This window comes from Equus quagga, chromosome 21 (assembly GCF_021613505.1).
Source record: "Equus quagga isolate Etosha38 chromosome 21, UCLA_HA_Equagga_1.0, whole genome shotgun sequence".
Classification (NCBI taxonomy): domain Eukaryota; kingdom Metazoa; phylum Chordata; class Mammalia; order Perissodactyla; family Equidae; genus Equus; species Equus quagga.
Genome location: NC_060287.1, coordinates 22,736,750 through 22,764,232, shown reverse-complemented (window position 1 = coordinate 22,764,232; position 27,483 = coordinate 22,736,750). Strand labels below are relative to the sequence as shown.

The 27,483-nt window shown below is 39.5% G+C and overlaps 1 protein-coding gene across 1 annotated transcript; it reads left to right on the top strand.

The window, feature by feature from the left end:
- The first annotated feature begins 7,875 nt into the window (after positions 1-7,875).
- On the top strand, positions 7,876-27,200 carry MRPL39 (mitochondrial ribosomal protein L39). The gene is made up of 10 exons (XM_046648315.1): positions 7,876-8,000; positions 8,738-8,944; positions 10,732-10,871; positions 12,887-12,986; positions 13,954-14,021; positions 16,632-16,744; positions 19,267-19,332; positions 20,258-20,411; positions 24,385-24,432; positions 27,097-27,200. The coding sequence occupies exons 1-10, from the start codon at positions 7,937-7,939 to the stop codon at positions 27,142-27,144; spliced, it is 1,008 nt and encodes a 335-aa protein (XP_046504271.1). The 5' UTR covers positions 7,876-7,936; the 3' UTR covers positions 27,145-27,200.
- Positions 27,201-27,483: the final 283 nt, after the last annotated feature.

Genomic DNA, 27,483 nt, shown 5'->3' with positions numbered 1-27,483 from the left:
ATGCACAAGTTAAATACATAAACTCCACCAAGCTTTTGTTTCAGTAGTGACAATTATTCAAAGAGTTCATATAATTTTTAATTTTCAAGGGTGATTTATTTGATGACAATTGTGAAGCATTCTCAAACCTGTCAAATGTAGAAGTTCCACAGTCTGAGAAATTGTTGCTGGCATCTGCAAGCATGGCAGAAATTTAATAAACTGTCGCCAAACCATTTGCTTGTTTGAATGCCAAGGTTTCCTTCCCCACATCACATGCAGTGTCCTGCTGCCAACAGTTATCAAAATACTCCCACAGTTGTCACAGAGAGAATTGTTCAGGGAGTTGCTATTTCTTTATTCTCGTTGTCCCTATGTTTCATTGCCTTTGCCACTTCTACTTGGAGATCTATTTGAATAACCTGAGTAATTTCAGTATGGAGCAGTTAGATATTAAATAATGGATTGAAAAATAAGAATATCTGAGATACAGCTATAGATGTAAAGATATAGAGCGTAGCAAGATTGGGAAGGATGACTTTCATGCCTCATTCTCTAAATGTTCCTAATGTTTGAATTTTTATAGAGAGACTATGCTGTTTGTGGAATGTAAAACAACAATAGTAAATGTAAAAACAGTTGAGAGGGAATCTAGAGGAAAACACTAAGAAAAGTCTAGTTAGGTCAACTCATTCTAATCAAAGATACGCAAGTGTGTGGAACAAGCCTTCATAATAAGATTTAGAGATAAAATCCAGCCCTTTGAACCAAAGATTGACGAGAAGTTAAAATTATTGGCTCCGAGTTTGCATTTTCTTCAATGACTCCAACAGATAAATGCCAGACTCTAACAGATAAATGCCAGGACGGGTTAAAAAATCTCTTGCATATGAAACAGGAAAGGTGGAAGATTAGAGGCTGTGGCCTTGGACCTCAGTCACAAATTCAAAGATGTGTGAAAGTGTAGCCTTTTACCACTATGATGATATTCACAATTATCGTCTGGAATAAACATCTCTTTGCTTTGTTTTTTGTGTTAATGACTTTGATGAACACTTTGGCAGCACCAACCAATATTTCAAATGCTTCCCAAGCAGTTCCCCTTCTAGGAACCTGAAATACTTATACCAGGGCACAAATCTGAGGTAGAAGGACGTTCACTGCAGCAAAATATTTCCAATATCCTAAGTGTACATTGAAGACAGTATGGTTCAGTGAATTATGGTCCAACTTGCCCACGGTCCCAGCGCTAAGAAGCAGAGATGTGGGATCTAACTTGGGCTTTGATTCCTTCCTGAGTTAGTCAGTGTATGTATGTGGCTTTTGGTGCTCCCCAGGCCAGATCAAGACGAGATGATGGCGAGAGGAGGGGGACAGGCAAGCGTCATAGCCAAGGGATAAGGAATAAGATGGGGGAAGGCAAGAGTTTAAAACAACAATAAAAAGTGGAAAAAAGGTTATGTATACTTAAGGAAGAGGGATTCTGGAGGAAGTATTTTGTTTCACCAAAAGAGCATTACTTCAGCCAATTTTCACCCTTCCCATCCCTTGCCAGGAGCCATGAACCCCCGTTCTAAAAAACTCTAAGCGAGTTTGTAGATAGTCTGATAGGCTTTCTTGCTCTGAAATAGGATGTGGGAACTGAAGGAGGAGCTTACTTCCGGAGACTATCTCTGTCCCTTTTCATCAAAGAAAGTCCATATTAACATGTGTTTGAGGGATTAGGGCATCTTTGAAACCCTAAACAAATGGGAGGAGAATTCTTGCAGTGTTCACAAAGCTATGAGATGAAGGATCTGGTGTGGCTATTGCTCCGTGGGATGATTCAGAGCATTTTAAGGAGTGCATGCCAATTTCAGGAGTCCTGGCATTTTCTGCATGCCCGGTTGTTTCCAATTATCTCAGATGTTACACTAGCATTTGTATGACCTTGAGCCAAATACCAGCTTCTCTGTAACTCATCTTCTCTAACTATTAAATGGGCGTGGGGTGGAGCGTGTGTGTGCGTGTCTAATAAATTATCTTTACTATCCCTTCAACTTGTGATTTAATTTATAGTTTTTAAGACTTACTGAATCGTTAGTTTTTAAATAAACATTATTTGGTATTTATTAATGAGGGTTAGAAACAAAAAATACAATCTTAACACAATTTATTCACAATCACGCATACATATATAGTAAAATGAAACACAAAATATTGCCTACAAGAAAGTGTATACCTTGGTAATCTGTATCTTTGTCCTTGTCTCTTTACTATTAGGAAAGAAGTGATAAGATTTTCTTGTGCTGTAAGAAAGGAAGGGATGGTTTAAGGAGGAGTGGTAGGGAAAGGAGTGGACTATGTGTACATTTTTATATTCAACTGCATTTCATTTCTCCAGAAACCCACTACACACACACACGCACACACACACTCCCGCCACCCAAGCCCATTAAGGGGTTGGTAAGAATTGATATCGAAGTGAAGGTCCCATTTGGCCCCATGGTATCACACTAATAGAAAGAAAAGCCACGGGTTCACCTGCTTTTTCCTTTCTTCTTATTTCTGAGGTGTAGTATGTCTGTCCTCACCTGTCAGGCCAGGTGCAAGTGAAGGGTGTTGAGCACTGATGTGAGCCAACTGATAGAAATGTATGTGTGTGTGTTTATTATATAGGAAATGTAAAATGCATGGCAAGTGCTTCTTTAATTATTTGATTTCTTAAATGCCACTTACTTCATACACTTCCAATTCCAGGGAGCCTTGTTGACCGAGACCCCCAGCTGCTGAGCTCTGAAACCCATGGCCATCTTTGCTCTGAGGCCACACCTCTTGCTTCCCACCCACTATTCCCAGCCAAAGACCGAGCATGGTGGGGATATTAAGGCAGCCACTTCTGGGAGACTGGGACCCCTCTGATGGTGGCCTTTGGCTCAAGAACCTCCCTTTTCCCACGGCCTTGACGAAGATTCTTTAGGCTGTGTGGACAGTCAAGAATGCCTCCACTCTCTCTTCCTTTCTTCTCTGCTTCCCGTGGGCTCAGCCTATTTGGCTCCTTCCCCTGTTCTCTCACGGAGAGTTCCCTTAATAAAACCCTTGCATATTTAACTCTATCTTGGCATCTCTTCCTCAGGGGACCCTGGACTAATACAAACTGATTAAAAACACAGCTTTGCAAGGCAAAGAACCCTGTGATTGATATGTTGCATTTTGGGTCCAAAAGGGGGGAAATAAGAATATATATTTGGGTTAGCTCAGAGAGGCATCAAGAACTCTCGAGGATACACAAGAAATTAGTAACAGTGGTATCTCATGTGAGGTTTGGGTAAGAACTTGTAAATGGGGCAAAGAGCCCCGAGGGAAACTTTTCACCGTTTCCCTCCTAATTGTTTTTTTCCTGATTTTCTAAGCAAGGAAATGTAAAATAATTTGAAGATGTAGTCAAATATTTAAGTTAAAAAAAATATGAGTTTGAGAAAAAAGAAAGCATAGGCTTTGGACATCTGAGTTTGAGTCCCAGCTCATCTTTGTAATCTTGGGAAAGTTACTGTACTATTGGATTCTCGATTTCATCCTTGAAGAATTCTATACCCTCATTCACTGGCTCCCTGCAGAAGGAGTCAACTTCCCGCCTGCAGCCAATGGGACTTGCTGGAACCTGGGGGCTGTGAGACAGGACTAGGTGAGTCTGACCAGAAGCTCTAAAGAGCCAGTGCAAGGAGTAGCCCTTGCTCTCTTTCCCTCCCCCACAGAAGCACAAGTTCCAGGTAGGAGCCTCTTCCACAGCGTGGATTCTAGAATAAAGTTGCTGAGTCACAGCTGGCCCGTAGCTGCTGCCACTGACATGCGTGCGATGGGAGCAACGCAAACTTTTGTGATTGAAAACACTGCGATTATTCCCCCAACTTTTTATTTTGAAAAATTTCAGAATGAAGTTGAAAGGGGAGTACAATCAACACCTCCCTTAGCTTCACCAGTTGTGAACATTTTGCCACATTTACTTAATTTCTCTTGCTCCCTCTCTGGATAGAGAGCCACTATTTTTATTGAACCATCTGAGAGTTAATTATAGGCATAATGAGACTGCATCCCTAAATATTTCAACATTATATCCTGAGAACAAGGACTTTCTCCTATATGACTACAATACTATTATCATATCCAGGAAATACAGCTTTGATACGATAATATTATTTAGTATACAGTTCATGTGCAAATTTCTGTCATAATAATGTCCTTTGTAATTTTTTTTTTTCTGATCCCAGATCCACGTGGGAAACATATGCAGCTATTAGTTGTATGTCTCTTTAGTCTCCTTTAATTTAGAACAGTTTCCTGACTTTTTTCGGTCCATCTTTCATGAAACTGATATATTTGAAGAGTTCAGGTCAGTTGCTTTGCCAAATGTATAATTTTCTAGATATATCTGATTTCTCTGCCTCATAATTCTTAAGATTCAGGTTAAATGTTTATGGTAGGAATACTACATGGGTGACGTTGTTTATATCACAACTGGGAGGCACAAATTATGTCAGATTATCCCATATTGGGGATGGTAAATTTGACCCTGTGTTAAGGTGGTATCCATCAGATGTGTCCAGTGAAACTTTTCCTTTACCCTTTTGTGTTTTGTCAGTAATTTGTGGGGTGATACTCAGGTACGATGTGAATATCTTGATCCCCAAAAAACTTTTGCCCTTAGTTTTGGTATTCATAGATGATCCCTTCCAGAATCAATTATTACATTAGTAGCTGAAGAATGGTGATTTTCCCCAGTCTGTTACTACTACTCCATTCCCCTACTCTATGTATTATCTGGCATTCTTTTGGAAAGAAAACTTCTCCACTCTTCGCTTTCAGTTATTTTGATACGTTGAGTATCACTGTGGACTCATGGATTTTTTTAACATATATAATGTTATAGTCCTTGGTCATTATTCTTTTTGCTATTTAAACTCTTAAACTTGTACAATGGGAGTCCACTTCAAGCTGGATCCTATGTCCTTATAATGCGTTTCTGTTGTCTTTGAGTATCTTCTTGCTTTCTGGCACAATAAGATGCTTCAGGCTACCTTAGATATTTACTGCCACAGACCTGATTATTTTTATTTGGGAGAGAGATTGAGAGGGTGTGAGACTAAAATTTGGGAAGAAGGTTGATAAAGAAGGAAGCAAGAAAGGAGATTTATTTTTTATTTTTTATTTTTTGGGGGAAGATTAGCCCTGAGCTAACTACTGCCAATCCTCCTCTTTTGCTGAGGAAGATTGGCCCTGAGCTAACATCCATGCTCATCTTCCTCTACTTTATACGTGGGACGCATACCACAGCATGGCTTTTGCCAAGCAGTGCCATGTCCGCACCCGAGGTCCGAACCAGCGAACCCCAGGCCACTGAGAAGCAGAACGTGCACACTTAACCGCTGCACCACAGGGCTGGCCCCAAGAAAGGAGATTTGGAGTAAAGAAATATTTGGGGGAATTCTTGGCCAGAGATCTACCTTGGGTAGGTCCCTCAAGCTCTTCAAACCTGAATTTCCTTCCCTGGAAAATGAAGATTGTGATGCCTGTTGCATGAGTAGGTTGTGAGAATTAATAAACCTGATTGATTGCATAAGTTCAATATGACTGGCATATGCTTAATATTTATTGGACAATATCATTACTAACATCCTTCCAACCAAGTTAATTTCTGTGATACTTATGACTTCCAATTACTGCTCCCAATGAGATTTATGATTAAACACCCTTAAATTTATGTTCCAAGGCTTTGTTTAAATATTGCTCTAAAATGTTCTGAAAGCAACTAGATGGGGTTAAATGGGGACAGACTCTAAAAGACCGGTGAAACAAAGAGCTTTCAAGGAAATAATTGTATGCACATCTAAGGAGGAAGCAAAAGATACACACCATACATACACATCACACATATATGTATATGTATGTATATTTCATGGTTTGTATTAGGATCTTTTTTTTTATTAAGATTATGATAGTTCACAACCTTGTGAAAATTCAGTTGTACATTATTGTTAGTCACGTTGTAGGCACACCACTTGACCCTTTGTGCCCTCCCCCAACCCCCCCTGCATTAGGATCTTAAATGTGAGGAGGCCTAGTGAAATGTAGACTGGGGTTAAATCCAAACGAGGACACTAAGGTACACGTCTCATTTTAAAAGTGAAGATAATTAAGTTTTCCTGTGTAGTTGTGAATGTAAAATTTGGGCCAAGGAGACAGTCGGCTTATCATAGCATTTGTTCCTTAGCAGGTACTTCCACCTGGTGGTGGTGTATTCCCATTGCAAGTCAAAGAGCTTAGGGAGAAAAGGCCGTGGGCGGAATTTGTAAATTTACACAACCTGAGTAAAGCCACAGCATTAAACAACTCTGAATAAAAGCCTTTTCCATACTTCACCTATGGAATGCTTACTACTGTAGGGGAGGAAGACATTTCCTCTTCCCAAATGTGGGTTTGTCTGGCCGGAGAACGAATTAAATTCACATGAGACAGAACAGCAAGAGAAAATTAAACAAAGCTTTATGAGGAACCATGGCCCGGGGCCTTTCTTCCCGAAGGAAGAAAGGACACTGAAGAAGTGGGGTGCACAGAGTGGTTATATACCCCCAAACAGGGTGTTTCACATGTGATTGAAATGTCCCTCCCACAATAGTCACAAGATTGCCCTGTTGGCACAGCGTTTGATGGACACAGCAGGTAGTGGTCTGCTGTCTCAGAGGGCGTAGCAGGAGGCAAGTCGATAGTCTGGAGCTGGGCGGTCACAGGTGAGCGCAGCAATCAGTTCCTAGCCTAAGGAAAGATGCTTAATCCTTAAAGAAATGCCAACTTTGGGAGGGGGAGGGAAGTCAGTTACAGGAGGTTACCAGAGAAGCACAATAAAATGCAGATTTAAGTCCTTGCCTTTGGTATTGACTAAGAGTTTCTAGAGAGAAGGTCATCGCCTTTCTTCTTCCTGGTACAGAGAGGGAGGCAACTTTTACAGATAGAGATTTACCTTACAAATGTAAACGTGTCCTAACAAAGGGCAAGTTCCATTCCTCCTTCCCTGTCCCAGTTTATCAAAAGCAATCAGCCTCAAATAATCCTGATGCCAAAGAGACATATCTTGGGGTGGCCAATTTCAGGTCCCCGCACTACAATAGCAATAACATCCTGGTACACAAAGCAATTAGACATGGCTCTGGAATTTTTTGCAAGGACATTCATTCATTCAACGAATATCTCCTGAGAGCCTACCGTGTGCCTGGCACTGTTCTGGGCCCTCGGGATCCATCAGCGAACAACAGACAAAAATTCAGTCCCAGGATGCCTTTACTATGCTCTCTCTTTATACTATATAAACGAATCTAGATAATTTGTAAAGAGCCCTACGGATTACAAAATTCCCTCCAAGGTCAACAGGACGTGTTTCGAGGTCCATATTAATATGACCAATTAAATGGGGAACTTGGGCGCAGACCCACTCCAGCAGACCTAAGAACCCATCCTTGCAAAACCGAGAGTTAAGCCACGACCTAGACCACGTCGTTGGCACGGTCAGCCGGGCTCACCCTGAAAACAAAAGTGAACAGAAGCCGTCTTTCCCTATTTTTCTCCCCAAGATACTCTTTGCGTGAAGTACGGGCTTCGCGCAGCCGCCTGGGCTCGAATTCGCGGAGCGGGATGCGTGTGTCGCACTCTGCCCCTCCAGGAGAGATGCTTGTTTCCCTGCGGAGCCCACGAGGTGCCCTCCGGTTCACCCCCCGCGTCCCCGGAAGATGTGGCTGCTCGGGGACGCCGCCCCTCCGGCCACTAACCCTCAGCGAGGCGCCAAGGCGCCCCCTGGCGGCGGCGCGCAGCCCGAGCGCAGGGTCCGGAACGGACCTGTGCCACGGAACCCAGCGCGCGGGCTCGGTTTCCGGGAAGGAGGACGGAGAAGGACCTGCGCGCGGCGGTTCCTGCGGCCGCGAGGGAGGCCATGGCCGCGGGGGCCTGGGGGCTGCGGCTCTGTCGGGCCGCCCCCGGTGGCGGGCCCGGCTGGAGTGAGTTTCAGGGGCCGTGGGGATGGGGAGCGAGGCCTCGAGGATGGTGTCTGTCCAGATTGGGTCCGAGGCGGGGCCTGGGAGGTCCCGTGGGGCCGAAGGCGGAGGAGAGTCCCCCAGTGCCCCCGGGGCGGCTGCCCCTTCCCGGCCTGGGGGCGCGGGGGTCGGGGAGGAGCGGGGGACGCCTCTGGGAAGGAGCCCGCGTCCAGGTGCAGAGATGTTCCCATCTTCCCATTGGAATACCCGTCCTTGCCAAATCCTCTGATTTGGGGTGTGAAATAAGCTCGCCTTTCTCGCCCTGGATATTGGTAGTTTTGACGTGGGACCCCCAGTCTCCTGGAGCTTTCTTGTCCTCCCCAAGACATTGCCCAGCGACGACTCTGCTCACCTTCCCAATGACTGTTCTAGTTTTGCCCCCACTTCCTGGGTATTTTTTGCCCCTTGTTGGAAAGCACAGAGTGGAATATGGCAGAGGACATCGATGGGAAATAGGGATCTGATGGTGAAAGAGCAAAGTTGAAGTAACGGTGCGGATCTGGGACAGCCGCAGTTTCCTTCCGTTGGCGTTTTAATGGTTAATATGAGAATGCGTTATTTTAAGTTTGGAGAATGACTTTTAAAGTTCTTTTCCTCCTGTTCTTTCCTTGTGGAAGGAGGATGATGCGGGAGTGGAACAGGATGGGATCGGCAGTATGTTACTCATTTTTTCAGTCCTATTTGTTGTGACTTCTACACAGGATTTATAGCAACATCGCCAGCTTCTCAGCTGTCACCGACCGAACTGATAGAAATGCGGAATGATGTCTTTAATAAAGAGAAAAACAGGCAGTTATCATTAACGCCCCGCACGGAGAAGATCGAAGTTAAACACGTTGGGAAAACTGACCCCGGCACTGTCTTTGTGATGAATAAAAACGTTTCAACTCCCTATAGTTGTGCCATGCGTAAGTAACAAATCGGGACTCTGTTTTGACTGTTGTACACAAGTTGTGCAGGAGAACAGGGGCAGAGGAGACAAGGCGCTGTGATCGCTTCCTGAACTTGGCAGAAATTCTCCGTTATCGGGCATCTTACTGTGTGTTCACTGGGTCTTGCAAGCTTGGCCCTGTAAAGCACAGGTTGTTCTGGGACTTGCCTGAATCTGGCTAAGTTGTGGGTTCTCTGTTTCTGGTAGGAGCAGCCGACCTGAAAGCATCGTTACCAGTGTGCTCGCTGGTAGGCCGCAGTCTGCTGTAATGGGAGCAGTCAGCGTGCAGGATTTAAAGGATTTGGGGACAAAGGGATGGCTCTGGCACAGATGCCCAGCTTTTTGGGACCTCTTTTCCTTTCTAGCTCTTTCTAGCGTAACTGAAATCATTTCTCTGCTTTTCACTTGCCTCTTTGTGCGTGTGTTGTGTTTTTGTTTACATTTACGCGTACATGTGGTAAATGTGTGAGTGGAAATGTACAATGGGGTGAATGTGATTTGGGCAAAAATGTTTGTTTTGTTCCTATCTTGAGAGAGATAACTGCACCCCGTGTGTGATTTGGTGTGGAAATGAAGCGAACAGGGCCTCTCTGTATTATTTGTGATCAAAATGCTTTTATGGTAGCTTTGATAGAACTGGTAACATTTAAATTTAGAAAGACCTCCAAATAGATATGTACACCCTCATGCTCACTCGTATGTATGAGTAGCTGCATTGTTTAAACTTCTGGAAAACTCAGTAATGGTTCCATTTAAGAAGTTAACAACTTTGGTCATCAGCTTCAGCTGGCCTATAGAATGTACACGCTCAGTCTTCCTTTACTCTAGCACTTGAATTAGTGCTTACAATAATTGTTTACTTATTTGTTTTGTAAGCATTTCTTGACCCTCTGCCATATGATAGGTGTTAGGGTTACAGAGGAAGATAAGACAAAGCTCAGGCCCTTCGGGAGCTTTATACACATTACGTGTAGAGTTGAAGCTTCTGAACCACCCTCAGCATGACCCCCGCCCCGAGACTTGCTCATGATTCACTCAACTTTTATTGAATACCTACTGTATTTCAGGCTTTGTAGTAGGCTCTGGATATACACATGAAATACACATGGTCCCTGCCTTGCTGTAACTTATGTAGTCACTGATAATTAGACCCTGTAGTTCACTTCTGTGAGTAGCTGTGTAATTGAAAAACCACTAATCATGGTTGGAGGTGCATTCGGGGATCGTAGAACAGATGAGCTGATTGGCTTATATGTGAATTCTTCTAATGATTAAAAACTGGTAGCTACAGTATTTAACTTGAAGAGTCCCCATGGGAAAGTAAGAGATGGTTTGGGAGGAAGACCATGAACCCATCTAGAACAGATTTACTGTGGGTGTATATTTTCCATTTTCTTCTAAGTTGTGTGTACATATATCCAAATATGTCTATGATACTGCTCTCTGAATATTTAAATGTAGCTCTTGGAAATTGTTTTATTACTTAATAATTGACAAATTAATTTCAAATTAGACTTAGCCCTAATGATTTTTGTAAATGGTTTGGGTAACTTTGTTAATAATCAGCAATACGTTAGGTGTGTTGGGAATTATTTTTTTTACTGGTTACAGATGTAATATGTAGTACTTTTTCTCCTAAAAAAAGACAGCTTGCAGAATGTTGCCTTTCTAATGTTTTATTTCTTCATGTATCATTTAAACATGTAACCTTTTTCACTTTGAGTTTCGTTTGGTTTAGACTTTCAATCTCTTTGAAATTCCTAGATTTGAGTGAGTGGTACTGCAGGAAGTCCATTCTGGCTCTCGTGGACGGGCAGCCTTGGGACATGTATAAGCCTTTGACCAAGTCCTGTGAGATTCAGTTCCTTACCTTCAAAGATCGTGATCCAGGAGAAGTGAATAAGGTATTTCTGTCTTTACGTTCTCCTCCCCCAACTCCAGCTTTTTTTTCCTCCTTTTTATTAAAATCTGTTGTCTTCGGAGTATGAAATGTGTAGATATGGCCAACGTCAATTGTCGTACGGTGCTAGAGGGGCAATGTTTTACTTGTTAAGTTAGGCATTTTCATAGTCCAAAAACCACCAGCGGCATCCATTTCTCTGTATTTTGGTTTGAGAAGTTATGTGACTTCTACATTCATATCTTTGTTCACCTTACGTTTATTGATCACTGTCTATATTGTGGGTGATTTCATTCCCACTGCTGCTGCTTGAATTCTGCCTTTGACCATCTTCTCTGGATTATTTCAATCACTTTTCAACTCTGTCTTCCACCCCCCCTTTTTTAATACTGAAGTCTTCCATAGTCACTTGCCCCTCACGAACTTGCCTACCTGATAACTGTTCACATAACCTTCCAGACCCTGCATGATCTGACCCCAGGCTGCCTTTCGAGCTTCACCTCCTACTGCATCTTTCCACTTCCTCTTTGCTCCGGCCGTGCTAGTGGACTTGGTCACTGATGGTTTATGCTGTGTTATCCTCCTTGCTTTTGTTGATGCTCGTCCTTCAACTCTGACTATTTTCTTTCCTCCTATTAAAATCCTTCTTATCTTTCATAGTTCAATTAAAATGCCGTATGCTCTGTGGAACCTTTTCGGTTTCTTTTGGTCGGAATGAATCCCTGTTTTCTTTAGGGCTTCACAACACTTGGCTGGTGTCTCTAGATAGAATATTTTAGTTTTGCCTTGTACTATGAATTGTTGAATGCATTGGATTCTTGGCTCTGTGAAGACAGGGATCATGTCCCTTATTGAACCCAGTCCTTGACTTACATAGAGTAAGTGTTTAATAAATATTTGTTGAAATGAAATACTTAAACAAGAAAATGATAGACTTGATATAGTCGTAGCTAACATTGAGTATTTATTCTGTATCCAGACACTGTCTTAAAGTGGTTTACAGGTATTAACTCAGTTAATCCTCATAGAAATCCCATAAAATAGGTGCTAGTATCCCCATTTTCCAGATAAATAAACCGAGGCAAAAAGAGGTTCAGAAGCTTGACTCAACTGGTTACTGGTTTAGGAAGAGGTGGAGGCTGGATTTAAACGTAGGCGTTCTGACTCTGGAGTGCGGTAGACATTGAAAACATTTAAGTAGATGAAGAAGCACATTTTGCTACTTGCCTCCGAGGCCTAGGTTTGGATTTATTTTAGTGCGTGCTATGTAGTTTTATAGAATACATTCTGGAGCAGTCTCTGCCACTCGTCAACCAAGTGAGCCCACTCTTTTAGCCCTCCGATGTGGAGAAGAGCTTATGAAGGTCAAGTGCTCAGTTATAGTAGGGCCAGTACAGGGCATAAGATGGGCAGGTATGGTGCAGGACGTCTGTTTCTCTTTATGACTCTGATAAGGTCATTGCATGGATACCCGTGTAAGGCGTGTCCATGGTTAAAAATGTGCTAATAAATTGAAAGCCCAGTTAATGGTGAAGTTGCTTTGCTATAAATAAGAATAATTTGAGTGATGTATGTGGATGTATGTGATGTTAGGTATGGGATAGCAGTATAAATAATCCTTAAAAGTTGAGTTTGTCCTCCATATTTATATATGATATAAACAGCTATATATTAATATATTTATTTTACTTTAGCACAAGTTTGTTAACAAGTTAACTTTGTCCTGGTTAAAAATAAAGTTGCTACCAGATAGTAAAACTATCTATTGGTTGATAAACATTATAGTGTCTGATACCTTGCACAGAAACATTGCTGACAACACAGAGTTGGTGTTTCATTTCATGGGTTTTACTTGGCAGGGTTAATGTCGTGGCCTGGTGGTAACTATTACTATGCGCTGAGGATGGAGAGATATTTGAGAAATATTTCCTAAGTCAAAAGGCAACCTAACTTTTAATGTTGAAGAAACTTCAGTAAATCTTGGTGTGTATTATGTTTGTGTGCATTTTATTTTTCTAGGCTTATTGGCGTTCTTGTGCCATGATGATGGGCTGTGTGATAGAGAGGGCATTCAAAGATGAATATGTGGTCAGTTTGGTCAGAGCTCCACAAGTTCCTGGTAATGTATACATATTAATATATATATATGTATATATACATCATGTTTAAATATATATATGTACTTTTTGTAATTCTTGAATATTTTGGTACCTATTTTTGATGTATAGAGTTCGTTTCTAATCTAATCTAAATTACCACCATCCATACATTCCACTTATTATGTATGGGTAACAGAATCCATTGTATTTGACTATTAGAGGTCAATACTTAGTAGAATTAGAGGAGAATGTTTCTCTTGAATGTGAGTTTCATGTAAATTCATTGTGTCACTGTTTATTTCTTACCACTTTAAGCTTTTATTTCCAAATTGAATGTGTGGAGGAGGAGGAAGTGGGAGTATAAATAGACTTCTGGAGAAAGCTATACTTAGTACCATTTCACCATAAATAACCATGATTCTGGAGAGGGACACCATTTTGGGGAAATGGAATTACTTTTTGTAATTTTGCTAAAACTAAGATTTTCAACAATATATGTGGTAGGATCACATTTGTATTTTTTTGTAAAAGGTAAGGGTATATACACCAAAAATATTTGAAAAGCTCAATAAATGATTCTAAGAACAAACAACAGAAATAAGGATATGTAGGAGATACTAAAAAAGAAATTCAACATTTCATATCCATTTAGTCATTCATTTCCTTATTAAATATCTTGTTCTTTTGGACTTTTTCTATCTAGTAACTATTTGAAATCTCTATAGTAATAATATTTCCAAAGAAAATTTGAAGAGTTCAAAAATACTAGTGATTTTGGGTTAACAAAAGGTGAGTTAATTTTTTGGATGGGGAAGGTTGGTAGAGCTCTAGCAAGCAGCTGGGATGACAGCTACAGTTTTATAATTTGTGGAGTTAGGACAGGTTACTAACCCTTCATTTTATGGTCAAAATATTCATTTGTTGCGAGTTAGTCACTTTCTACTTGAACAGATTTGATGTGGCTTTTTGTTTTGCTTGTATTTCCAGTAATAGCTGGAGCCTTCTGCTATGATGTAGTTTTGGATAAGAGACTTGATGAGTGGGTGCCAACAAAAGTAAGTACACTCTTTGGAGTGTTAATTTTAGGGTCTGTGCCTTTCTTTGTTAGAATGATTCCTGTGTTAGTATTCTTGATTGATACTGCACGTTGAGGAAATTTAAAAGAATCTCCGTCTATCTGTCTGTCTCTTTATCCATCTTTCTTGTTACTTTTTCAGTATATTTAAGATAGAGGCATATGAATGAGGGTATTCACAACAGTGTGGTCAGTTGTATGGAAACTTTACGTCCTGCTTGAACTTTTCTTGAAGTACTTTCTTCCTTGTACTGTTCCTTAATTAGTGGTCAAGATGCCCAGAATATAAGATATAGAAGCTTAACTGTCTCGGTTGATGTTGGGGTGGGGGCTCTGGAGCCTAACTCCTTCGATCCCCAGAGCACAATTTGAAAACCAGTGCCGTAAACCATTTTATCCTGTTGCATACTGTAAGATCTCACTATATACAAGGGTTACTTTGAGAGAGGGGGCGGGGGGTCGTTTGTGAATTAAAGAATCAGACTTTGACAAAGCTAACCCAGATAGCCACAAACTAGACTCTTTATGAATGTTCTGCCTTCATAATGAGGGCGCTCCTTGCTGGTTTGGGACGTGAGTAACCACAGGAGCTTGGCCGACAAGGATGATCTAGATCAGGTGCTCTGTAGATAGGGGGTGCTGACAGCTTTCACAAGTCAAGCCTAGCGACTTAGACTGGGGAGAATAGGCAAATGCCTAATTCTTCATTAAGCAAAACTGTATTTTCTACAGACCGGAAGTCTGGAGATCAGAAAAGGGGAGGTGGTATAGCATACCATTTTATCAGTTCCACCATGTATGCTTTTCTCATGTTTTAATATCTCTGAAAACAAATGTGTCTTACAGTAGATAGGATCTTATGATTGGTAGTATTTTTTCCTTAGTGGTACATCTTTTGTTGTTGGTGCCATCGAGTTGATTCTGACTTCTAGCGACCCTGTGGACAGCAGAGCAGAACCCTGCCTGGTCTTTCTGTGCCATCCTCTCACCTTCCTGCACTATATCAGACAATGCTCTCCTGCTGTTCATAGAGTTTTCATGGCCAATTTTTTTCAGAAGTAGGTGGCCAGGTACTTCCTCCTAGTCTGTCTTAGACTGGAAGCTCCGCTGAAACCTGTACACCATGGGTGACCCGGCTGGTAAATACTGGTAGCCTAGCTTTCAGCATCACAGCAACATGCTGCTGCCACAGTCTGACAACTGACAGATGGGTGGTGTGGTTTCCTGACTAGAGATGAACCTGGGCTGTGGCGGTGAGACCACCGAGTCTTAACCACTAGACCACCAGGGCTTTGCTAGTGGTACATCTCAGATTTAGTGAAATAAAAAAGCAAAAATTTTGGAGTCAGGACACATCCAGGTTTAAATTCTGGCTTGAGAAGTTATTTCTTGTATAATCCTGCCCATATTGCTTAATATTGAGAGGAAGAGAAGAGGGAGACAGGAAGGAAGGAAGAGAGAGAGAGAGGGAAGAGAGAGAGAGAGAGCTGAGGAGGAGGGCCAGGGAAAGAGTTGGAACTGTTCTTCATGGTCTCCGGACTCGTGTCAATGTAATTTCTTCTTTTTCAAATATGTCCCCAAATTTAAGAAGAGATTTTTAACTTGATTGGGGGAGTTAATTAAAAACTAATGAGATCGAGATTTAACTCTCATTATCTATGAAACTTGCTGTCTCCTTTTCCTTTTTTCAAAGATAAAACTTTAAAAAAGAGATTTACTAGCTAATTGAAGGCACTGTGGTTGGGTGGATGGCTTAGAGAAAGTGGGGAGGAGTTAGATTCAAGTATCAGCTATATTAAACCATGAATGTAGATTTGCTGTGCAGTAAATTATCCCTTTAAGAATGGAGAAGTGTCATTTCATGCAAAAAAGTGTAATAGGAAATTTATGGAAAGAATTTTATTACAAAAATTATGTGCGTAATAGTGCTTGATCCTTTCTGTATTAGTAATGATTTATAGTATGAAAACTCAATTATTTTTATTAAAAAATTTCATAAGCATTGTTAATGTGTATTATTAATCAATTATTTTAATTGTGTAAAATTGACATTTTCATTAAACAGAAACTTATGTTGGATATATGCTATGTTTGGACAGGGCCAATGATGATATTACATTCCTAGTGAAACTTTCTGAATCACATAAACAATAGTTTTCTCCCCATGCATTTAATAAACTTAGTTTTATTCATAGTGTAAACAAATTTTTGTATCTTACTGTTTGTTTTTTAACATTTCTACTTGTTGCATCATCATTTTAATAAACATGAGGTTGTATAATTTGAATGAAATGTTTATTAACATTTCTTTGTAGGATTATCTTTAATTATTATTCAAACAGGCTTATATCTTATAATTACAGGTAAATTACAAGTTTTATAGTTTGTAGAGTTGGGAGAAATTGCTAACCCTACATTTTATGGTCCAAATATTTAATTGTTGCAAATTAGTAACTTTGCTAAGAAATTTGCTCTTGCTTTTTGTTTTAGTTGGATTTGTAATATTAAGCATACAATTTTATCTTATCTGCCTTATGGAGAAATACTTTTAAATAAATTGTTGCAAAAGGTTAATACTTTCATTTTTAAGGAGAACCTGCGTTCCTTCACAAAAGATGCTCGTGCTTTAATTTATAAAGATCTTCCGTTTGAACCTCTGGAAGTTGACGCAAAAGTAGCATTAGAAATATTTCAACACAACAAGTAAGTGTTGGCTTCTTTTAAAGCAAGATTGAACCTCCCAAAGTTATATGTAATGAAGAAAATTCAACTCCTGAGAATTTTTATCTAGGACACCATTTTATTTTTAGCTCTAAGATCTCTCTTTCTGCACTAGCCTGTTTACTTTTGTTCATGTCGTCATTTCCCTGAGAAAAAGTCCATCCCCGCCCCTTCACTCCCTGCGCCCCCCACATAGTTTTCTCACCGTTTTACCTCTCTGTGTCTTCGGCCAGTCTTCTTTATATCAACGTAATCGTATGTTTCCCCTTTTTCCTTACACTGTAGAGTGATAGCATACGTTAAGAAACTATTATTTTGTGCATTTGGCAGCCTTTCCTTCTACTCCTTCCACTCTTTAAATGAAAAAGGTAAGAGAGAAAACGCCAGGGGTTTGGAGGGAGCTAAGCACTGAGTAAAATGTTTACACAGCCAGGCCATAGTCTTCTGCACGGGAATTATCCATTTGATGGATTTTCTCTGCCAACATTTTAGCTGCTGCCTGGCTTCTCAGTTCTCTTTCTCAGAAAACTATCAGTTTACCTTATTTTACAAATTGTAAGACCATAAGCTAAATTTTAATATTAATGTAATTGAAATTAGAACTAATTAGAAAGGGAAATCTGTGTTCCAAAAATTAAAAATACTAGATTCTGATGCCAAAATATGCACCTGCAAATTGTTAAAGGTTATAGATTGCAATTTCTTTAAGTATTTATAAATTGAGGCACAAATTCTCATGGGGATAATTTATAATATTTAGCATATCCTGGAACCAGTGTACTTAGAAAGTAGTAGGAATATACTCCTTTAACTGAACTAGAGTGCAAATAGTTCTATAGAACCAGACCACCATTAATTCTACAAGAAAATTCCTTGGATTATCAGAACATAGCAAGTCACCTCCTGTGCCAAAATTCTAGGGTCATGCTGTTCAATAGAAATATAATGTGAGCCATCTATATAACTAAATTTTCTAGTAGCTACATTAACAAAAGTTAAAAGAAAAGGTGAAATTAATTTTAATAAGACATTTTATTTAAACAACATATCTAAAATGTTGTTTCAACATGTGGTCAACATTTAAAAAAGTAATGATATTTTCTATTCTCTTTTTCATACTGAATCTTCAGAATCTACTGTGTGTTTTCCATGTCAGACACTTTTCAGTGAGGACTGATTGCATTTAAGTGCTCCATAGCTACCATACTGGACAGTGTACTGCAGACTTTCATTCCACATTCACTGAGATGTCCCTTTTCCCACTGAAATGTCAAAGTCTAGTAGAGGCTTCTAGAACTTGGGTAACTCAGTTGAATGTGTGGGGGAAGGTAGGGATAGTTCTGGGGCAAGTTTGAGGGAACAGAGAGTTTTGGATGGTTGAAGGTGGATCAGTGATTGACCTTTCTGCTGCAGGGGGAACTTTCAGTGATTTGGCTCCCAGGGGACAGGAGCATCTCTTAGAGGTGGGTCAAGAGAGACAAGTATTCAAGGGAAAATCGGCTCCCTCACTAATGCATGGGGGGCTCTAGGAGAAGGGATGTGGCAGTAAGTGGATGTTTTTGCATAAACGAATCCTTCCCAACCTTGCACCACTTACAGGTAATACTTGTTTGGCACTCTGGGGTCAATAGACAAAGCTCTTGGTAGTAAGTCGTAAAGTCATGATTTAAACCTGGGCTGTGCAGTTCCATTTGTGCTATTAGCTATACTCACAGAATTGTGTAGATTTGAGAGAGATTTAGGCATTGGAATTGACATGACTTGGTAATAGATTGGATGGAAGGCTGTCGTGGGAGAAGCAGGAATCAAGGAAATCTCTGAAGTTTTTCACCTGGACACGTGGGTAGGTGGTGGCATCATTTACTAAGCTAGGAAATTCAGAAATAAGAAAAAGTTTGGTGGGAAAAGAGGGGATAAGTTTTTGTTTAGTTTGACAATTTGGGAGTCTAAGTTGCTTGTGGAACACCCTAGTGGATGTGCAGAAGGGTTTTGGATATACAGTTTTGGGCTCAGAAGAGGTATGTGAATTAGAAGCAGAGATGTGAAAGATATAGATGCGGAAGTGATAATTAAAGCTGTGCCGGTCAAGCAGCTCGCCCAGGGAGGATGCTCAGAGTGGAAGTCTAGGACAGCACCCCCGAAGGGCAGAGAAAGACAAGAGTGGCCAGAGAGTTAAAATAGCATGCAGTAAGGAATGCCACAAAAGCTGGTGGGAAAGGGCACTTTGAGAACTGGAGGTGAGCAATGGAAATAGGGACTGAAAGTGTCCGTTAGGCTTGCACCAAGGAGGTCCCTGTGGGTTAGGTGAGAACAGTTGGGTGGGGTCGTGAGGCTGTGGCAGATTGAAGGAGGTGAGGGGTGATTGGGAGGTGACGAAGGAGAGGCTCCAAGTGCAGACCCTTCTTTAAACAACTCTGGCTGACGAGGAAGAGAAAGGGAATGTGTCTTTAAACACCTTTTTGTATATTTAGAATTAAACTTTTTTTTTCTTTGCTGCTTTTTAGGTACAAAATAGATTTCATAGAAGAGAAGGCATCTCAGAACCCTGAGAGAATAATCAAGCTACACAGGTGTGTAAAAATAAAAATATTGGATTCTATGGTAATTTATAGGAAGGCTTAGCCTTATTGTTTGTTACCTGAGTGTAGTGTACGACTGAAAAAGATGAATTTGTACCTTCTTATTCTTATTACCTTATTTTCTACTGCTTTGTTCCTTGTTTTGATAATGGTGGTAATTGGAAGCTTTAAATTACCTTCAGGAACAGTTGTGGTTTCTGTTCCTCATTTTACTGTTTGTTATTTTTATTTCTGCATTTCACGAGTTGAAAACCATTGTTTAAAAATAATTTTTAAGAGTTAATTTTGAAATTGGGCAAAATATTCATTGCTGTGAATTGAGTATAATTCATGTATACAGAAATATGAATACTGACTAATTCGTTACTGCCTGCGTTTACATATAAGTGAGTTATATCTGAATGTGCTTTCTGACACAGGGAGCAGAGGTAGGACAATGCATTATGCAAAAATGACTTCGTGGCCTGTGTCTCTCTTCTCAACTTCATGTTTCCTTGACTCAGACTTAGCTTTTTTCCCCAGAAAGCTGCTCTTTGGACACAATCTGTCCTCCATGCTGAATTCTAAACTCTGCTGCAGTGGGTTATTGTAAAGGTGTTGGTTAGCAGTGTGGACATTGGATCCACTTGACAGCATGATGTGTTCAGTGATCTTAAACGTCTTTCACGCTGTATCAATGCTAATTAAGAAAATGGTTCACTTGATTTTAATTTTCAAGTTTTAGCCTCTTCACTTGAGACCGTTATGCGGGGGCTATTAGAGACTGAACTGATCCATGTAGGGTTGTAGATTAGGGACTACGTAGGGACATATGTCAGGGATGTAGCAGCAAAGAGAAAGAATAGATTTTTTTCCCACACTATTGTAAATGATTCGATTTTGAGGTTTTATTTGTTTATTTTTCAAATCAAATTAGATTTGGTGACTTCATTGATGTCAGTGAGGGCCCTCTTATTCCAAGAACGAGTATTTGTTTCCAGTATGAAGTGTCAGCGGTTCACAATCTTCAAGCCACCCAGTCGAGTCTTGTACGAAGATTCCAGGGTCTCTCTTTACCTGTTCACTTAAGAGTAAGTAAAGCTTAAAGTTTCAGGGCATCCAAGTTTGGGTGTGGGTGTGATTCTGGTCTTGATTTTATACCAATTTGAAGGATATATGTCTTAATTTTCATTAAGTTGTGTGACAGTAATATTTTGTAAAACTCAGGTTTGTGATTAAAAACAATTTTTCCCAGGGTGTAAACAGATAATTCACAAAAGAGACATTAGTTGAAAAAATTAAATCAAATTGAGATAGCATTTTTAATTTTTCAAATTAGTTTAGTGGAGAGTGCATTGAGGAGTGTTGGAGTGCATGTTGATAAGCCCTTCTGGAATGCCTTCTGGCCTTACATTTGGCATGTTGTTCTCCCTAATTTTGATCATCCTTTCATCAAAAGAAAAAATGACAAAGCCTGTCATTTTCCATATTTCCACCCCTTGCTAATCCTTTCTTTTTTTAATTAAACTTTTGATTTTGAGATAATTGTAGATGTACAAGAAGTTATAGGGTATAACACAGAGAGATCCGTAGTATCTTTATCCAGTTTCTGCAATGGTAACATCTTCCCAATTGTAGTACAATATTACAACCAGAGTATGGACATCAACCCAGTGAAGATACAGAACAATTCCTTCACAAGGATCCCTCATGTTGGCCTTTTATAGCCACACTCACTCACACCCGCTCCCCTCTGACCTACCCCCACCTCCTTACCCCTGACATCTACTAATGTGTTTTCCATTTCTATAATTTTGTCATCTCAAGAATGTTATATGGATGGGATCATACACTATGTAATCTTTTGGGATTGTTTTTTTTCATTTAGCATAATTCTCTGGAGATTCATCCAAGTTGTTGCATGTGTCAGTATATCAGTAGTTCCTTCCTTTTTTTTTTGCTGAGGAACATTAGCCCTGAGCTATCTGTTGCCAGTCTTCCCCCAGCTCCTTTTTTTTTTTTTGGCTTGAGGAAGATTAGCCCTGACCTAACCCCTCTGCCAGTTGTCCTCCACTTTATATGTGGGTCACTGCCGCAGCATGGCTGACAAGTGGTGTCGTTCCTCGCCTCGGATCTGAACCTGTGAACCTGGGCCACTGAAGCAGAGTGTGCCGAACTCAACCACTATGCCATGGGGCTGGCCCCATAGTTCCTTCCTTTTTATTGCTGAGTGTCATTTCTTGGTGTGGATATACCATGGTTTACTTAACCATTCACTTGTTAAAGGATATTTGGGTTGTTTTAGTTTTTTGGCTGTTATGAGTAAAGCTGCTATGAACATTTGTGTACAGGTTTTTGTGAATATATGTTTTCATTTCTCTTGGATAAATGCCCGGGGATGCAAATTGCTAGGTCAAATAGTAAGCACATGTTTAGTTTTTTAAGAAACTACCAAACTGAGTTCTATTTTACATTCCCATCAGCAACGTGGGAGTAATCAGTTTTTCTAATCCTTGCCAGCATTTGATGTTGTCACTATTTTTTATGTTAGCCATTCTGATAGGTTTGTAGTGACTTCTCATTGTAGTTTTAATTTGCATTTCCCTATTGGCCAGTTGTTTGAACCTCTTTTCTTGTGCTTGTCACCTGTGTATCTTGGTGAAATGTCTGTTCATGTGTTCTGATTGGATTGTTTACTTTTTTACTGTTGAATTTTGAGAGTTTTTTAATAGTCTAGATGCAAGTCCTTTGTTAAATACATAATTTGCAAATATTTTCTCTGTCTGTTGCCTGTCTTTTCATCCGCTTAACAGGCTTTTGCAGATCAGCAATTTTTAATTTTGATGAGGTCCAGTTTATCAGTTTTTGCCTCTATAGATCATACTTTTGGTGTCAATTCTGAGAGTTCTTTGCCTAGCCCTAAATGCTAAAAATTTTCTCCTGTTATTTTTCCTTGAAGTTTTATAGTTTTATTTTTACATTGTGGTCCATTTTGAGTTAAATTTTGTATAAACTGTGAGATTTAGGTTGAGACATTTTTTTTTTGCCTGTACATGTCAAATTGCTCCAGTAACATTGTTGAAAAGGCTGTCCTTCCTCTATTAATTGCCTCTGCACCCTTGTTAAACATCAGTTGGTCATATTTGTGTGAGTCTATTTCTGGGTTCTCTATTCTGTTCCATTGATTTATGTGTCTGTTCCCCTGCCAATATCACACAGTCTTGATTACTGTAGCTATAAATAGTTCTTGAAATCAGATAGAATAATTCCTTCCATGTTATTATTCTTTAAAAAAATTGTTTTAGCTATTCTAGGTCCTTTGCTTTTCCATTTAATTTTAGGGTAATCTTTTCTATATCAACAAATCTTGTTGGGAATTTGATAGGAATTTTATTAAACCTGTATATCAATTTGGAGAGAATGAACATCTTTAACATGTTGAGTCTTCTAATCTATGAACACAGTGTATCTTTTCATTTATTTGAATCTTCTTTCATCTCTTTCATGAGCATTTTGTAATTTTTAGCATATGTGTCCTTTACATGTCTGATTTTTCTCCACATACCTGTTTCCTTTCCTAGCTTTCTCCATTTCAGTAAGTAGCACCATCATCTGCCTCGATGGTTGAGGTAATCCTCGATTCTTTTTCCCTCATGGCCATCCCCATCCCATCCATCAGCAAGTCCTTTCAACTCTTAACTCTAAAACATGTCACAAATCCATCCACGGCATAGCATCTCGTCTACTACTACTTCCCTCATTCAACTCCCTCTTTCACTCCCCTCCCTTGCTTTCATTCTTGCCCCCCACAGCACATTCTCTACTTAGTAGCCAAAATGATCTTTTTAATACACAAATCAGATCATGTAATTCTTCTGTCCCAAAATTTCCGGTGGCTTTTTGTAAACAAACCCCAACCCTTGACCCTTCTCCCAAAGCCCTACATTATCTGGCCCCTGCCTGCCTCTCTGACTTCATCTCGTACTGCTTTCTCCATCACTCATTATATTCCAGCCATATCTTAAGGTCTCTGCACTACCTGTTCATTCTACCTGCGTCAGGTATAGTTTTCCCTTCAAACATACCCTGCTGCTCTTTCTCCCGAAGGGTTTGTGTGTGCATATTTAGTAATTTTGCTTTTTATTTTAGGGTTTATGAGCTAATTCAGTGTGAAATAGTCAATGGCCCGCCCATATCCCTCAGTATCACCTTCAGCTGACTTAATAAAATTGCTTTTTTTTTTTGAGGAAGATTAGCCCTGAGCTAACTACTGCCAGTCCTCCTCTTTTTTTTTTTTGCTGAGGAAGCCTGGCCCTGAGCTAACGTCTGTGTCCATCTTCCTCTACTTTATATGTGGGATGCCTACCGCAGCATGGGGTGCCAAGCGGTGCCAAGTCTGCACCCGGGATCCAAACTGGCGAACTCCAGGCCACCGAGAAGCGGAACATGCGAACCTAACTGCTGCACCACCGGGCCAGCCCCTAATAAAGTTGTTATTGTCATTATGCGCTTCACACAGTTTTCCTTTATGCATTATGATAATCCTCTGCTATATAAGATTGTTAGAGATTAAGGAAATTGGTTCTATAATTTTACTTTTGTCTTCATTCGTTTTTACTTGTTCTTTAGAGTAATTTTCTAAATTGTTTAGGTCTGTCATTTCAGTGTGAAGGTGTCACAGTTGGTTCTTAATGAACTTCCTGTGATTACTTAGGATTTGAGGATTTGGTTATTTAAGGCAAAAACTGAAATCTACGAGAAAGTGGGGTAGGTTTTTGCTTCTCATTAGAAGGAATGCTTTCTACGATGGTAATGATTAAGAAGGACAAAAGAGGAAGAATGGCATATTCAGTACTTGTCTTTTTTTCTTAAATACCAAACAAGGCAGCTGTTCCACAGAGTACCTTTTTCTCCTGCTCTAATCCACTTTGTAACCACTTAGCCTCATTAGTACTGCCTAGCTTTTTATGTATTTGTTTTGGTTAAGAACTATATAAAGACTCAGCCTCTTTTATTTTAACCTTACTGCTGTATTTAATTGATAGTAAATCTTTTCTTTTCAAGGCACATTTTACGATATGGGATAAGCTATTGGAAAGATCTCGGAAAATGGTAAGTGTTTTTGACAGCTAATGAGTACTCGTTTATGAAGAAATTTTCATTGAAATTAAGCAACACCAAAAAAAAAAAAGAGAGAAAGAAAGGAAGAAAAAGAGTAAATTAGTTGTCTCAATAGCTAAAGCAATGTTGTGGTTGTTGACCCCAGTAGTATTTTGGCAAGAGAAAAGTTGTAATTTGGCACTTCTCTTTGTTATTTGTTAATATCTTGGAAATGATACTGTAGAACTTGAATAGAAATAAGAGTATTGCTATATAGTAGTAATAGTCCCTAATGGTTGTAATGATGGTAATTAAGTCTTATGATGATTTTTTTGTAAACTTAATGAACATTTAAAGATTAAGATTTGTCAGATATATTTTAAAGCTGTCTTGACTCTTGACAGATTAAATGTGCAAATGTCCTGAAAAACCAAATTTTGAGTGCTGGTGTAGTTTATTCTCTGTCATTAGCATTTAGGTTTCACAAGTAGAAATGATTAGATTTCTTGACCACGACTATTCCTGGTCTCTCTTTCATAGGCCAAATGTTCATCTTTTACTTACATTATCTGATAACTATCCTGTGTAATCTAGCCTCATAAACCCTTGCTAGTTGCAATAAGGTTAGTTACTACGTACATTACCTCACAGTTACAATTTCTTTTTTGTGGTGAGAAATTGTAAAATCTACTCTGATAGCAACTTTCAGATATACAATACAGTATTATTAACTCAAACTTATTTTCAAGTCTGTTTCTTTCTTCATGACAGTTCTTCTGTCTAGGCTCCGTTTCCCCTTCTCCTTTTGTCAATTTACGTCCTACTCATTCTTCAATACCTCGCCCAAGTCTTAGCTTCTCCGTGAAACATTCTCAGTAATCTCTGAACAAATATCCATTCCTATAATTTCTGTTTGATTATGTACCTCCTCATATTTTCTGATTGTTTTTGCTAGTACATTTACATTCGATCTGTTAATCCATTCAGGGTTTGTTGTATATGTGTAACCCAAAATTTTACCCAGCATTTGGCACATTTGGGGGTTACCCAATAAATATTTATTGATTATTTTTCATGATGATGCATAAACCTAGTCTTTATTAATGAATTTACAGATAGAATTTATTGTTTAGGCACTTAGCCATAATGTTCTTATGTAAAGGTTATGTCATTTTCTTTTTTTCGTGAGATGAAAGTATTTTTGAATGGATAGGATAACTTTGTCTCTTTGCTTGGTCACAGTAATCATTTTAGATTAAGAAACTAGAGAAGAAATGAAGTAAAGACAATAACCTAGAGAATCTATTAGAAATCAGTGAGTCACTGTTTTTGTAACATTTTTTTCTAGTTCAGTTTCCTTCTTCCACTATCCATTTCGCTTGTCCAAAGGGAGTAGGTTAAACCTGGTTCATTGATTCAGCTAACACAGACTTACTGAGTGTTTGTTCTATGCCAGGAACTTTAGGTACAAATACGAGCAAAACCTACTTGCTGCCCTCAGGGAAGTTACTTTAAGGGATAACTGGACTTAAAAGCAGACAGCTCAAATGTGCGTGTGGGGCTCTGGCACACAGGAGAGAAGGACCCAAACCAAGCTGGGGGGTTGGTTAAGGAAGGTTCCCAGGAATTGGTATTTCTTAAGATGGTTTTAATAAAAATAGGCCAGGCAGATAAATTGCTTGGGGATGGATTGGGGGTTATCTCAGAGGAAGCTGTTTGCCTAGAGGTGTGGAGGAGTGGAGAGCATGGTGGATGTAAGATGAATGTGAATGTGCAGTCACATACAGTGTGGCTGATGAATCCAAATAAGTTTGTTGTAAATAGAATATGAGGGGCTTGTCTTCCATCATGTGGAGTTTGCATTCCCCTCCTGAAGGTGATTGGAGGTAACTGGAGAATTTGAACAAGGAAGTGACCTGTTGGTAAGCTATTCCTGTTTAAAAGCGCATTCTGTGGGCAGCGTGGAAGATAGCTGCAACTTAAACCAGCAATCTTACTAGGGGGATTGCCAGTGGTGAGATCCTACAGTTCAGGCATGGCATGGGGGATGGCTGTGAGAGTTACTTAGGCAGACTTAACAGCACTGTTGATTGAATATGCAGGTGAAGAACTGTGGATTCTCTAATGCCGAGTTTGGGCAGCTGAGCAGAACCCTTCACTGAATAGATAATGCAGGAGATGGGGCAGGTTTTGGGGTGGTGAGGAATACAGTTGAGCTGTGTTTGTTTGATGTGTTCTGAGTGACCTAGCATAGAAATATGGACATACAGATACCTATTTCTACTAAACCTGTAATATGCTATGTTCAAAATGGATTTCTCTCTCCCAACACCATAGACTCATTTAAAATAGCTTGTTGCAGCACCGCTGGTATTCTTCTTGTATTAATGATTTCATTTTATAAATGAAAAATAAAATGACGAACTTGAGAAGCCTAGATATATGCCTCAGATTGTATTTTTAATGTAATTGTTGTACTTTACTTGACAATTTCTATTGAGAACTTGGCCTTCTAAGTTTTCTTCTCTTTCTACTTAACTTTCTATACTAATTATTATTGAAGGAGAAGACAGAGGGTCATTATAAGAGAAGGACTGTGGAATGATTTTAAATGGCGGGTGAAGGGTAAAGTTGAAAGTGTTTATTAGAAAAGTAAAGCTATTCATGTTTTTACAGGTAACTGAAGATCAAACTAAACCTACAGAGGAAAGTACATCTCCCTAGTAACTTCCTGAAATTTAAATATGTATAGTGAATTAAAATAAAAGTTTTCTATGAAATGTTTGTATGTGCTTATAAAGATTAACTCTCTTTTTCTCCCTAGGATTTATACTGATGTTTACTTTTTCTGTTCTCTAAAGGATAAAACAACTTAGGTTGTTCACAATAAAAATTTCACACAGAAACAGCCCTCTCCTCCTTTCTCCCCGGATGTAATACTTTGGTGTGTTTTCTTGTTTCAGTTCTTTTTTCAATATGTATAAACATATATGTACAAATACAAATGTAATCTTTTAAAAACATAAATAGGATGGTACTGGTTGTTTCCATTTTTCCCTATTT

What these genes read in the sequence shown, in the direction of transcription:
- MRPL39 (XM_046648315.1), top strand. Translation starts at nt 7,937, where the DNA reads ATGGCCGCGGGGGCCTGGGGGCTGCGGCTCTGTCGGGCCGCCCCCGGT. An exon ending in CGGTGGCGGGCCCGGCTGGA is followed by an intron (nt 8,001 to 8,737) that starts GTGAGTTTCAGG and finishes ACTTCTACACAG; the next exon opens with GATTTATAGCAACATCGCCA. An exon ending in CAGAGCTCCACAAGTTCCTG is followed by an intron (nt 12,987 to 13,953) that starts GTAATGTATACA and finishes TTGTATTTCCAG; the next exon opens with TAATAGCTGGAGCCTTCTGC.